The 14,000-nt window shown below is 53.5% G+C and overlaps 1 protein-coding gene across 1 annotated transcript in view; it reads left to right on the top strand.

Annotated features, from left to right (window-relative positions):
- The window catches only part of STUM (stum, mechanosensory transduction mediator homolog), a 67,830-nt gene extending 59,937 nt beyond the window's left edge, over window positions 1–7,893 (top strand). The window contains exon 3 of the mRNA XM_077168569.1: window positions 2,478–7,893. Within this exon, the coding sequence (XP_077024684.1) occupies window positions 2,478–2,512 (35 nt within the window). The 3' untranslated portion in view covers window positions 2,513–7,893. The remainder of the gene's footprint in view (window positions 1–2,477) is intronic.
- The last annotated feature ends 6,107 nt before the right edge of the window (window positions 7,894–14,000 follow it).

Raw genomic sequence — 14,000 nt, 5'->3', positions numbered from 1 at the left:
TGCAGAGAGCCCCAAGTTCAGATGGGCACCCATTCATTGCCTCTGTGCCCATCACCCCAGGCTTTGACCCTGCCAGAAACTCCTCTACAGTGGCTGGGGCGTGGAGTTATAAGTGGGAGACAGGCTCAGTGCCGGAACCCGACACACATGCACCTCTCCTCCCCCCTTTCCACCCCACCCAACCTGCACTGGGGGGTGGAGTCCGCTCCCTGGATCTCTGTTCTCGGTTCCAGGGATTTTGTCTTTGCGTCACTTTGCCTTCTGGGGGATGGACTTGAAGGCTGCCCAAGAAAACTAGTCCTGTGTCATGGGCAGCCACATCACTCTCATTCCGCTTGACCAGCAGATTTGTTCAGCAATCTCAGCAAGGGAAGTCTTTGCATTTTTTCCAGAATGTAAACCCATGCCCAAAGGAAGAAGAGCTGCCATCCTCAAGATCATGCGATAGGCTGGGATTGCTCTGAGTGATGGCAGGGAGTGCATGTGTTCCAGGGTGACTATTTTGAAGAGAATAACCACAGTTGACTTGTCTGTCTTACTGGATGGTTGGGTAAGGGGCTATTCATCCTAGTGATCCTCTAACTCTTTCCCGTAAAAACAAAGAACACTTTTCAGTTGTAACAATTCAGGATGGTTTTCACGTGGCATTATGCAGGAAAAACTCCTAAGAGGGAAATCAGAGAAATACAGATCAATGTAGAAATTAAAACCAGGAATTTACCAGCATGCTACTCTATTTATATTAATAATCCTGATCAACAACAGGCTGCCTTGGTCATGGGTCAGTAAGTGGCAGCTCATCTTAGCCTCTTCCCCCTACCATGCCCGTAACAGACATCACTAATCAATCATGGTACTCTTTCCTGCAGAACAGTCACACATTTTCTCACCACAGCGCCTCAGGCAGTCACTGCCAACAGATCCAGAGATGTCGGCAAGATTAACCCTGCTTTCCCAAAGCCTTCGGTTTTCTCTGTGTGGCCCCTGCCCACACCATGGGCTAACCTCACAGCCCAGCCAGTGCATCTGGGGCCGGGACTGGTCACTTTGGCCTCTTCAGGTTGTCACAGCCAAGCCTGTCCCAAAGCCATCCTTCCTCAGGCCCATTTAGAATTCATGTTGAGGCAAACTTGGATTGGGGGTGAAAAAAAAAAACAAAGACTAAGGAGCGGGAGGTAAGCAGATGTTTGAGAGCCGGAGGGCAGGCGAGGCGGTGGAAAGAGCAGCCTGCAGTGTTCACTGCCTGAGCCATCCCTGGGGGAGGGGAGCTCCTCCCTTGCCCTTCTCTAACCACCCCACAGCCCTGAGCACTCAGGGGCTGGGGGCTGACTGGTGGGCTCTGTTCCACCCCCCAGGCCGCACCATGGGCCCTCCCTCTCTGTATATTTTAGGCAGTCTGGTGGCCACTGATTTCCGACTGTGTTTTCTCTCCTTCTTTCTCCCTCTTTCTCATGCTGCCTCTCACCCTTGTGTTGCTCCAAAGTTTCCCAAGGTGAGTCTCCTGATGGAATGTGGGCCTCAGAGGTGCCCCCCATGGCTGCACACAGGCATCCCAACTCCTCCAGTTAGTCAGTAGGTTTACATGATTAACTTTATTACGGAAAATGTCTAAACCTAGAGAAGAGTAGTGAGCCTCATATAATGAATCCCGAAATACGCACACCAGCTTCAGCAACGATCAGCTCATCACCACTCTTTTTCCTTCTGTTACTCCATCCCCCCCAACCCCCCACCGCTGGATTATTAGCCCCGAAAAGTGATGACACAGCTGCTAAATGAAGAGAAAAAATGATTCTGTCCACTGAGGCTCCTCTGTGTGCACTGCCGGTCAGTAGGGGGTAACAGTGCAACAAATTCCAGACTCATAGAATTTCATCTGTAAATATTTCAGTAGGCATCTCTTTTTTTGCAATTTAAAATAATCACAATAAACTCTTTCACACCCAAATAAGTTACCAACAAATCTGTAATGTCAGCAGTGTTTGGCTTGTTCCCAATTGTTTCATGATTGGCGATGATGCTTTAGAGTTTCAAAGCCCCTGGGGCCCTCTGAATGTGTTGGACACACACACGGGTGGGTGTGCCCTTTTCCACCTGTCCTTCTCTGTGCTGCTGTCCATCCAGATGCCACCTCTTGGGGGCCCCGCCTGGAGCCTCCCCCGTAGACTCGGCCTTGGGAGTCTTGCCCGCCTGTGGGGCCTCCCTTGTGGCTTCCTGAGTGTGGGTTCAGAAGCACGACTCTGGCCTTCCAATGCCACCCAAAGGCCCTCCTCTCCTGTGTCCCCCCAGACCCCACATCCCGCACTTCTCTACTCATTCCTCCGTTTCCCATCAAAAAGCCAATGCCCCGTACCCAGGCTGAGGCAGTCGCTAGGCCTGTGTGTGGGGAGAGCCCCAGGGCGCCCTCTGGCCTGGGCATCCCTTAGGGCCCTGACGGCAGGGCTGTCTAACCGGCTCTCCTCTGCTTCTTCCCACAGGTTACAAGGAGCAGGGCACCCCCCAGCAGCTGTGAGCCTGCGGGCGCTGCCAGCAATGTCCAGGGCGGCCCTGGGAGGGCGGCACCCGGCGGCCCTGGGCACAGGACCTTTCCGTCTTCTCGTCCGCCGTTTCCTGGGTTTGGCGTATTAAAAAAAAATCTTATTTATTTTGAAAACGCACCTGCTCTTCTCAGCAGGCACAGAGGTGTGCCGCCCCGCCCTCCAGCCTGTGGGCAGGCACGGGGGCGCCGGGGAGTGGGGTGCAGAGGGATTGCTGTCCGAGAGCCCAGCATGCGCCGCAGGCTCTGGGGTCTGAGAGGGCCATCCTGCCTGCACCATCCACCACAGGGGCACAGCGGAGCTGCTGGGTAAAGCCGGGGTGAGCATCAGCTCACCTGGGGTCAGGTGGGCATTCCCTCTGGGTCCCCACCCCCTGCCTCTCACATGCTGGTGTCTCCCGCAGGCAGCACTAGGGGGCTGGCAGGGGCGCGGCAGGGCCAGGCTCGCGGGGCCACAGGCAGCCAAGGCCTGAGGGAGGGGGGACCCCGCAGATGTCTCCTGGCCCTGTCCACCTGATAGCACCCCAACCTAGCGCCGCCGAAACCCAAGGGGCTGGGTGTGTTTTGCCCTTTGTCCCCCTGGGAAGGTCGGCAGCGGCATCTTCTGCAGTCCCCAAGGTGTGCGCAGGGCACGGACAGATGTCTTCCATGTCAGACATCAGCCGGTACAGGGCCACAGGCCTTTGCTGGACTCCTTGGAGCCAGATGTGTTTCTGCATTCACAGATTTTGGATTTGAGAAAAGTAATGTGACATTCACTAAGTATTACCAACCCTCTAGTAGGCTCTGCTGCGCCCCCCACCCCACCCCCACCAACCAAGCACACTGATATTTGCAGAAAAACATGTGACTAGTCACACTAAATGGGATCAATAAAAACTTAAATTGCCTCACCTCGGTTCAGGTCAGATTTTGCCATAAGTAAGTTATGGGGAAAAACTTAAACCATTTCACGGTTTTTTGGGTTTCAAAATTGTTTTTAAAAAAACTGTATGGGGCTGTGGTCCTCTGTCTAAAACCTTTTGAAAATCCTACTTGCAAACAGATGCATTAGTGGGTGAAGTGACCCCCCGCTGCAGAGGGGCCCCTCGAGGAGCAGCTCCCTAAGTGGTTGCTAAAGAGTTCGGTCCCCGAGGGAGGGAGAAACCCCAGAAGTTGTCCATGCCGCTGCTGAACTCAAGACACTTGAATCTGAGAGAAAAATCTAAAATCATGGTGATAATGGACATGCCCATGTCGGCCGGTTTTTAAAAACTTTGCATTTTGACAGGTAGGAGGCAAAAGTGTGGGACTGGCCCCGAGCCAAGGTCCCGACCCCGCTGAACACCATGTGCGTGTCCCTCTCTGCAGGCCTCTTCCTGTCTCGGGGACTTGGTCAGAGCTGGGCCAGGGCTAGAGAAGGGGCTGGTTCTCACATGGCCTCCGCTGCTGGGGTGAGCACTCACTTGGTGAGCAGTGGCCTCTCCCCACCCCAGATTTTGGGCCGAAGGCTCCCCAGCCCTCACTCCACTGGAGCGGCTCCGGGGCCACTGCCGGCTGAGCCCCACATCCGTCCGCTGGACTTCCTAATGCCACACCTGCAGGAGAAGAGGGCCCCGGCGCCCTGAGGACTGGCCAGCTCCAGGCATCTGCCGAGAAGCGGAACCTGACTGTCCGCTCGTGTGTGCCCCTGCACCCCGCTGGGAGTGGGCTCCGCCCTTGGCCCGCTCCTGCCCTGCTCTCTGCTTCACGCTGATAAGCATCTTGTCCTTGTTCCATGGCTGCCTGGGCCCCGACTGCGCTTCCGAACACCCTGGAGTGTCTTTCTCTCTTCTCATCCTTTCTTCCTGACCTCAGGCCTCTCCTTTCTCTTTCTTGGTATTTTACCACCTATTTGGAATGCTTTGTATTTTCAAATGGTGGGACGGGTTTGTTTTATCCAGAAAGTCATTCTCTGTGTGCAGATAGCATCCTGGAGGCCAAGGCGAGGCGGGGAGCAGGCTGCTTGCTCCTCAGGAGGCTGCAGCAAAGACGAGCGAGCGCCTCCCCTGTAATCAGCTAAGACAGCTTCAACTGGTCTCAGAGGCGGTGGGGGAGGGGGGAGGAGGCGGGGAGGGGGGCGTCCAGCCTCCTCCACAATGCTGGGGGTGCAGAGGAGCAGCAGCGGAAAGACAGAAAGGAAAAGCAGAGGGGAAAGAAGTGGCTACAGGTTACAAGTTGCCCTGGAGGGAGCGGGCTCGGCTCTCACAAAGAAACACCAAACGAGCACCCAGCACCTGGCTGTGGGGTTGGGGAAGGTGGCAGAACCTGCGAACCAGGGAGAAAGGCTGAGGCGCTCCAAGGAGAGGCAGTTTGCTCAGAGGACAGTGGAACCTCTGGACCCGGCTCTTTAAAATATAAAACAATCTAAGGAGTTTTGGCCCTAGAAAACCAGGCCAGAAGTTCCTTTACCTCCTTCCCGCCTGGACGGGTGGTTTGAGCGGCTCTGTCAGTTTGTCCTCCAGGGCCTCAGGGGTGAACCGGCGGGAAGGGCACCTAGGCTTACCTTGCCAGCTGCTTTTTTCCCGTTAGTGATGTTGGCAAAAAAAAGTCTCCTGCATTGTACAGCCGCTCGGGGATGTGTAGTTTAAATGTAAATCCTGGAGATTGGGGTTGCAGGCTTTGTGTGCTGCTGTGGTTCCCTCCTGCTGGGTTTGTTGGGGAGGGGAGACTGCTTGGAAAGCTCCCCCGCCGGCCGGGCCTCCATGGAGACCCTGGCCTTGTAGGTATGTGTTGGGCGGCGGTGGAGGGGGCCTCGTGGGGACAGCACCTGGGCCTCAGGCTGAACAGAGAAAGGGTTTCCTCTCATCTCAGAGCCCCCTCTTGCAGGGCTCCATGAGAAACTGAACTTGAGGGGCCCTGCTGGCAGGTGTCCATTCAGCAGTGAGCGCTTAGTGGGCCCTGCAGCGCTGAGGCTGGCTGGCCTGGAGGCAACGTGCAGCTGCATCCCTCACCCCCCCCCCCACCTTTCCCAGCCTTTGCAGGGGCCAGGTGCACAGGGTAGGGGAGAGGAGATGCTGGCTGGGCCTCCCGCCAAGGGCCCAGGACAGCTAGGCCAGGGGAGCAGGTGCAGGGCTTGGTCTGAGCAGGGGTGGCCGACCCCGGCATCTGCATTCTTCGGTCGTTTTCTTCTTGTGGGATTCTTGGAGCTTCCAAATATTCCCCATGGGGGGATGTGCCCACACTTGACATCATAGATCCGCCCTAAACCCAACCTGACGATTGAAAAGGCACAGAAGCCACTTCGTAGGATGAAACCCGTAGTGAAGGGGACCCCAATTCCTACCCCCAACAAGAAACACTGAGGGTGGGGTGACTTCCAGCCTCAGTGCCGTGGCTGATTGCCTGCCTCTCTCCAGCTGTCTCACTCCTCAGTTTAACCACCTTCGGGTGGAAACCAGGAGGGGTGCTGGGCAGACACCACTTTTCCCATTTCTGTAAGAGCAAAGGGCTTTCAGGGCGGAGCCCCTCCCAGCAGAAGAGGGAGAAGCTGTTCCCTCCTGCATGAGGGCCCGAAGAGGCTGGCAGGCCTCAGCCTGAGCTGGGACTCTTCTCTGCAGTAAACCCAATTCCGAGCTCCCCTACCGAACCTGTCACAGAGGGCGGAAGGCCACAGCATGGTTCCACTTGTACATGTCCTGACTTTGCAATACAGTTTGTCTCTCCCTTTGTGTTTAGCTATGGAACCTCAGTCCCCAACCTGTCACCCTCCCTGCCAGCATTTGCTCAAATGCCAACCACCCAGCCTGGTCCGGACCCACAGTCCACATTTTCTCCCCGAGTACCCTCTCCTCCCCCGTTCTCCCCTCCTAGGTTCCCCACCCCTTGACTGTGGTGACACAGGACAGGGTCTATCTGGAGACCCGGGATTGGGATTTAACATCCCCCAAGGAGCCCACACCCCACTTCTGTGAGCTCAGTTTCCTTCTGGCATGAACTCTTCCTGGCAGCATTTTTTGCCCTCATAGATGCAAACCCTGTTCCCATCCTGTCCAGCACCCTCGTCTGTGAATCTCTCCCTCCACGGACTCAGCACCGCAGCCCACCACCGGACACAGCCCTTCTTGTCCCTTCCCCACCCGCAGCTTGCACCTACCCCTCGGGGCTTCTGGGGGACAGGACATGGAGGACCTGCCCAGAGAAGAGGGGCTACTAGTCTCTTTTCTGGGACTGCAGACAACCCTCTCTTCTGAGGCCCTTTTCTGCTCCTACAACCCACCCACCTGCCCCAATATAGGATCTAGTGAGGAGAGGGGGAGCGAGCTCACCTGCACCTCATATTGCATGGAAGAACTAAACAGGGTGTTTCAGGCAGGGAGAAGGGGTGGGCGTGGCTGTAACACGCTCTTCGGGGCCTCTGCCCAGCAAGGTCCAGGCTTCACGTGGTGCACGTGGCCAGCTTTCTCATGGACTCACTTCCATGCTGTTTCACATGGTACCATTTTGTTTTGTTTTTTCAGCATACATGAAAATGACACAACTGATTCTTTGTGTATCAGCTGAATTTATATATGTATGAGAATTGTGGTGCGATTTGCCGTGTTTTGGTACCATGGTTAGCTTTGTTTGAGTCTCTCTTCTTTCTGTTAAATCAATTGTTCTCCATTCCTGATGGTCTCAGACAAGACTCGCTCTCTGCTCTTCCAGAGCTTTCTTGTCTCCACTTCTGCCTAGAGCTGCCGGGAATCCCTCAAACACACCTCCCACCCCATCCCCACTGGCTTCCCCAGGGATCCAGTCCAACCATAGGGATGATCTCCAATGATTGGAGCCCGCCTTGGTTCCAGGAAAGGGAAAAACTGCCAATGTTGGGGACTTAGGGAAGCTTCCAGACTTTCTCTGGCCCAATCCTTGGAGTCTGGGGCCCAAGCAGCCAGCAGCTTAGCTCCCCCCGAGCCCTCAGCACCATCCCCTGGCAGAGCTTGGCCTGTTGCTCAGGAGCCTCTGAGCCCCGCAAGGCACAGGGCAGGGCTCCAATCCCCCCAGCTTTCTGCCAGCTTTAAAGTTCCTAACTCAAGCTGCTTTACTGCACATGTAATGAAAAATACCATGTAGGTCAAGAAACACCTGTGTATATATTTCCATGTACATATTTATATATACACATGCATACCTATTATAAATACATAAAGCATGGTATCTCTTTGGCATTCCAAGTTTGTGTTTTTTTTTAATCTTGGAAATTTGGCTTTGGAAACCTTTTCTTCCTTTTCCTCTTTTCTATGTAATAAACATTGACGTGACCTCGGTGGTGGTTTCTCAAATCCCCATGTCCTCTCGTTCTCATAATCTGACGGGTACTGGGCACCGTTCCTCGCCCTCCCTCACCACCCACCCGGCCGCACGTACTGTTGGTCTCCTTTCTCTGAGGAAGCCTGTCCTGCACAAAGCAGGTCTTGCCCTTTTGCAGAGCCCTTTTCTTCATCCTCCTCTCCTGGCAGCCTTGCACAAGTTACTCCCCAAATACCCACATCTCTGGCAATTTGATCCCTTTGCAATCAGGCATTTGCACACTAACTTGAGCTCCGTGATCCAGATGGGGTTCACAAGAACAGGTGCACAGATTGCGCTCATTTCCTTTTCTTGATTGAGACTGGTTGAAGAGGGACATGTACGTGATGTACACAGTAACACCTCTTATGTAAATAAACAGCTAGATAAGCGTGGTTAGGAGAACTGAGAACCAGCATTCAATGATAACGAGGGACTGGTTGAACTGACGTTGTCTTGAAGGACCTGCCAGCCCATGGCCGAGCCAACACTTTCCTTAATAATTGCAAATTAATAATTTCATTAAGACCTAGAGAGCTTATCAAATTTGTAGATGAGGAAAATAAATATATTAGATAGACAATTGAGAATCCAAAAAGATTCTGACAAGCAGAGACAATCTAACAAGATGACATTAAATAGCATTTAATGAAAGAGGTGTTCTTGGAATCAAGAGCCTCCATACTTTCCTTCATCCTTACGGAGCCACTGGTCAGGAAGCTTGGTGTTCACAGCATGCTGAGGTGGTTGCCAAGAGCAGATCACTTGTTTCGGGGGCATTAATGGCAGCAGCTGGGGCCGGAATGAGACCACGTGTGAAGCATTGCAGTCAGCGCTGGGCACCATGGAAGACAAGAACCCTGGCAGCTGAGTCTCTGAGTGTTAGCCCTGTGACGTATGACCCAAGGGAACAGCTCTTCTCTTACCGTTTCCTCATCTGGGCCCAGCAGGACCTTAGAGACTTGCCTGGGGCGTCCTGGCAGCCTCGTGAGAGGAGCTACAGCGTCAGGGGCCTTGATGCTGCTATTGCTCCAAAGACTGAATCAGGTTGCAAGTGGCGAGGTCTCAAGCTCAACCACAGTGACCCCTTCAAGGCCCCAGACATGGTTTCTGTGCTCAGGATGGACTTTAGTCACTGCTGAAAAAAGGGCTCAAAGCCCAAGGTAGCACAATGACCCAAAGTGCTATCATGGTTGTCCAACACTCCAGGGAGTATTTCCGGATTTAAGGATCTTCTAAATATGCAATGTACTCAAATTATGCTGGGAATGTTCTTGGCCAGAGAATTTTCTGTTGAGTCGCCCAGCTTAGAGGAGCTGGTCAGAAGGTCCAATGGGTGAGGAAGTTAGCACTGCTACTAGCCCTATCAAGTAAAGAGAAGAAGCCCTTCTTCGCCGAGATACTCTCTTCTCTCCCAGCCCCAATCTTCTTGCCTTCAGGAAGGGTGACTTGGTTAACTCAGCCAGTGCCTCTCTCCTAGAGGGTTAGAGTGTGCCTCATTAACAACTGAGTGTGCCTCACCAAGAGCGTTCTCAAACCCAGAGAGAAAGGACAAACATTAAAGTCTCTGCTCCCCAGAATTCCCTGCACCCCCAGACCCAAGCCTCTGAGAAACGTTCGTGCTTGGGTGTGACCAGTCCCAGGGAGAGACATGTGAAGATGCACTGGATCAAGAGGTGGTGTGGAGGCAGGGCTCAGGTTTGTGGCCAGGATTGTCCATCCACTCTTTAGCACGCAGCCTTCAGAGGTGGAGCAGAGCATAAATATGGGGCAGAGGGGGTCCCTTGGTGGGGAGTGCAAGGAGCCAGACCCTTGTGGGCTGTGTAAGGCCCCTGAACCCAGAGGTTAGGTCCGTGTTTCCACGGGGATCAATGTGGGCAGAGCTGGGTTCCTCATACCAAGCCTTTATGGAATTGCCAAGAAACCCAAGGTTCAGTTATACAGAACACATCAGGAAAGAGTTTGGGTGATGATAACAATAGCCATTAGCATTTGGATTGTGCTGTATTGTTTACAAAGTACTTTCTCCCTTCTTCAAGAAATTATTTCAACAGAACCTGCGTTTCTCAGGTGTTCTAGTTCACCAAAGCTGCCAGAATGCAACATACAAGAGATGGATTGGCTTTTAATGAAAGGGGATTTCCAGAGATGGATTGGCTTTTAATAAAAGGGAATTTATTTAGTTAAAAATGTATAGGTCTTCAGAGGAAAGGCAGCCAACTTTCAACTGAGGTTCTTTCTTGCATGGGAAGGCACAGTTTGGTCTCTGCTGGCCTTCTCTCCAGGCCTCTGGGTTCCAACAACTTTCCCCAGGGTGATTCCTTTCTGCATCTCTAAAGGCCTGGGCTGAGCTGAGAGTGCTGAGATGAGGTATGCTGAGCTGCTTGGGCTGTGCTACGTTGAGCTCTCTCATTTAAGCATCCAGCCAATTAAATCAAACATCACTCATTGCAGAAGGTGCTCTGTGAGCCTACTGCAGATGTAATTAGCAACAAATGAGCTTCACATGCCCTTGGCTCATGTCCACAGCAACAGAACTGGGCACTTTCACCTGGCCAAGTTGACACCTAACTACCACATCAGGTATCTGCCAAGTGCCGAGAATTTTCACATGTATTTTGTTTACCTTCACAAATCTATAAGGTATTATTAGCTATAAGATATTACTATTGTTATCTCATTAATATCTGAAGCAACTTGTTTAAAGACTCACAGCTAACTTCCATCCTACCTGACCCCTGATCTTCAGTTCTCTGCTGTTCCCTGGGGCTTCTCAGCCAGGGGCGGACCTCCCTTCCCTTTGTGAGAGATACCTTATGAGAGCTCTGACAGGGAGACTCTCCCAGAAGTGATTTTTGGGGTTTTAGCCTGGCTCTGATGGGCTAAGATTAGCTGGTCCTTTAAGCTGGAGTGTTACCTGCTGCTCCAGGTACGTGCTCCAGGCACGTGCTCCAGGCAGACCTGACATGGGTAATGGTGAGGCCAGGAGTGGAAACCTTCACACTCGCCCCTCAGGATGGGCTGGCACATTCACACAAGCTGTGGTCAAAAACGAGTGTGGACAGAGAAGAGGGACCCGACCTGTGCAGATCATGTGCACAACCTGGAAGGCGTCTTAGTTCCCGGGACTTCCAGAACAAAGCTCCACCCACCGAGTGGCTTAAAACGACAGAAATATTGGACGGGCAACAGTGGCTCAGTGGCGGAGTTCTCACCTGCCATGCCGGAGACCCAGGTTCGATTCCCGGTGCCTGCCCATGTTTGAAAAAAAGACAGTACTGTATTCTCTCAGTTCCGGAGGCCAGAAGTCTGAAGGCAAGGAGTCCACAGTGCCCTGCTCTCGAGGGCTCTCGAGGTGGGACCTTCCCTGCCCCTTCCAGCTCCCGGTACTTCTGGAATCGTTGGTGCTCCGTGGCTGGTGAAGTATCACTCCAGTCTCGGCCTCCCCCTTCATGTGGCCTTCTCCCCTGCAGGTGTTTGTGTCCTCCTTCTTATAAGGACACTGTCCAGAATCTTCTGGAAAAGCTGCCCAGGTCTGCCGCGGCTCTCCTTACCTCCCCACGCTCTGCCCCCACCCCCAACCCTACCTGCCTCCCCAGGCCTGACTCAGGAACCGCGTCCACCAGGCCAGCGCCTGTGGGGTCAGGACTAACCCTAACCCTGCATGGCCTCTACTTAACTAAATACAACTGCAGAGACCCTATTCCCAAATAAGGGCGCATTCCCAGGGACCAGGTGAGCACTTGAACATGTCTCGGGGGTAAGGGGGGGACACAATTCAATCCCACACCAAGAGCAAAGGCCAAGGCTGTGGGGAAGACACCGGGACAAGAGTGCCAGCAGCCCCAGCCCCCGCCTCTCCCTCGGTGCTCTAGAAGCCAGCGGCTGAGGTGGGGTCTGGTCAGCCAGGAGGGCCCGGGAGGTGCTGACCGTGGCGGCGTGGGCCTGCCCCGCCTGGTCTGTGGGAAGCTTGCCCGCGGAGGCAGCAGTGCGGTGGCGTGTTCTGGGGCACGTGTCCTCTCCTGCCCCGTGGCCGCCCTGGGTGGGCGCCGGGCCCTCGGGTGGCCAACCCCCTGCCAGCCCGCGGCCTGTGAGGCCCTGGATGGGGAAACTGCCACTTGGCCGTGGAGGAGAAGGGGGGCCCCCAGGGGAAGAGGGGCAGCGTGACCATGGGCCATGTTCCTGGGGAGCAACCCTCTGGCCGAGGGGCAGCCCTCACCCGCACCTCAGGTCCTGCAGGCACTGCCTTTGTACCCTGTGACCCCAAGTGTTCTCAGGATAAGCCCGGAGCCCAACAAGTGTGGCGAGGGTGGTGAGCGGCCTTGCGAATGGCCCCATGGGTTAGAGGCCCTGACTTTGGGGCCCCCAAATGCCTCCTTGGCTCTCAGGAGAGAATTGGAGGAGGTGGAGGAGGAGGCCTGCGCTCAGAGCAGGAGCCCGCAGCTGTCTCTCCAGTCAGAGGGGTGGATATTTATACTTTCATCCAAAATAGTTGTGCTAAAAAAAGAGAAAACCTCTAGAAAGCAAAGAAACTTTTAAAACTAGGAATGTTAGTGGAGGAAATAAGCAGTTTCCAAGCATGAAGACCGTGCTCCATCTCCTGGTCCAGGAGGGGCCCAGAAGCCAGGGGACGGAGGACTCACCTCTCCCGTGGGCTGCCAGGGAACTAAAACATGGTCAGTATCTTTTTAAAAAGCTGGGGTGGTGCCCCCAGTCTGCAGCTGCTCTCCCTCCGCCCCAAACCCTACTGTCTCCCCAGGAGCCACTCAGGAGCAGCGTCCACCAGGGCTAGCCCTGTGCCAATGTCTGCTCTGCTCTTCCTCGCCCTTCTCTAGGGACCAATCCTTCCCCAGCTCAGCAGGTGGGATCCCGGGGGAGCTGCCGGTCACAGCACCCCTCCATCCCTGGGCCCGGCTGGGCCTGTAACCCCAGCCAGGCCAGCAGCAGCCCCTCTCCTGAGCTACCCTAGGATGGTCAGTGTCCTCCTGAGATTTTTCTACCTGGAGTTACGGGAAAGCTAATTTTCCTCCTTGGTCATAGGGCTGTAGTTTATAATCTGAAGCTACCTATGGTCAAAGTTCCCAGCACATGGAGACCTGAGAATGAGAGCAGGATGCCAAAGGCCAGAGAATGGAGGTGAGAGATGGAGAGAGAAGGTCTTCCTGTCACTCCCAAGGCCAGACTACCCCACTCACCCCCCAGTTTAATTGCACGTATCACTCTTGCACCACTTCTTCGCTCCCTCCCGCTCCTTCTCTCTTCTTTCCTTTCATAAACTGGTTAAAGTTGAGTTTCTCTTAGTAGTAAAAACAAATCAGATCCTAGCAAACCTTGCCCCTCCCAAAGCCTCTCCGATTCATTGTGTCTCCCTGTTCTTCCCATCTGAAGGCAAACCCACCATCTATTGTGCTTCATCAATGCACCAGACATAGGCTAGGTCTTTGCACACATCACACACCCCACACATGCATGTGCACATGCAAAGGCCAGGCTGGGCACACGTGTAATCACTTCCAGTGCATGACAGGTGATGGATTTGATTTGGCACGGATGTGTGGCAGGGTTTCTTCTCCCCACTCCACTCCTCCACCAGTCCCACCCTCCTGCCTTCCCACCCCACCTGTCTCCTCCTGCCCCAAACAACGGTAATGGAAAATAGTATTTAGAAGTGGATGTGTATATGCACAGCAATTTCAATTTAAACTTTAATGTAAAACAATTCCAGAAAAAATTAATATGCATGTGCCAACCCTTTTTGTTTTCCGCTGAGCTAACTGTAAAGGTAGACACAGCTGATGATGGGGGTGCTGGTTTGAAAGGATGTCTGTATCCTAGAAAAGCCATGTTTTAATCATAATCCCATTTTGTGAAGGCAGCTGTTTCTTCTATTCCCTGTTCAGTATTGTATGTTTGAAACTGTAATTAGATCATCTCCCCGGAGATGTGACTCAATCAAGAGTGGTTGTTAAGCTGGATTAGGTAGAGATGTGTCTCCACCCATTCAGGTGGGTCTTGATTAGTTTATTGGAATCCTATAAAAGAGGAAACATTTTGGAGAATGTGGGAGATTCTGAGAGAGCAGAATGACATAGCCACGAGAAGCAGAGAGTCCACCACCGAGCAACCTTTGGAGATGAAGAAGGAACATGCCTCCCAGGGAGCTTCATGAAACAGG

This window comes from Tamandua tetradactyla, chromosome 7 (assembly GCF_023851605.1).
Source record: "Tamandua tetradactyla isolate mTamTet1 chromosome 7, mTamTet1.pri, whole genome shotgun sequence".
In the NCBI taxonomy this organism is placed as follows: domain Eukaryota; kingdom Metazoa; phylum Chordata; class Mammalia; order Pilosa; family Myrmecophagidae; genus Tamandua; species Tamandua tetradactyla.
Note: the sequence above shows the minus strand (reverse complement) of the source record. Positions and strands in the feature narration are given on the sequence as shown.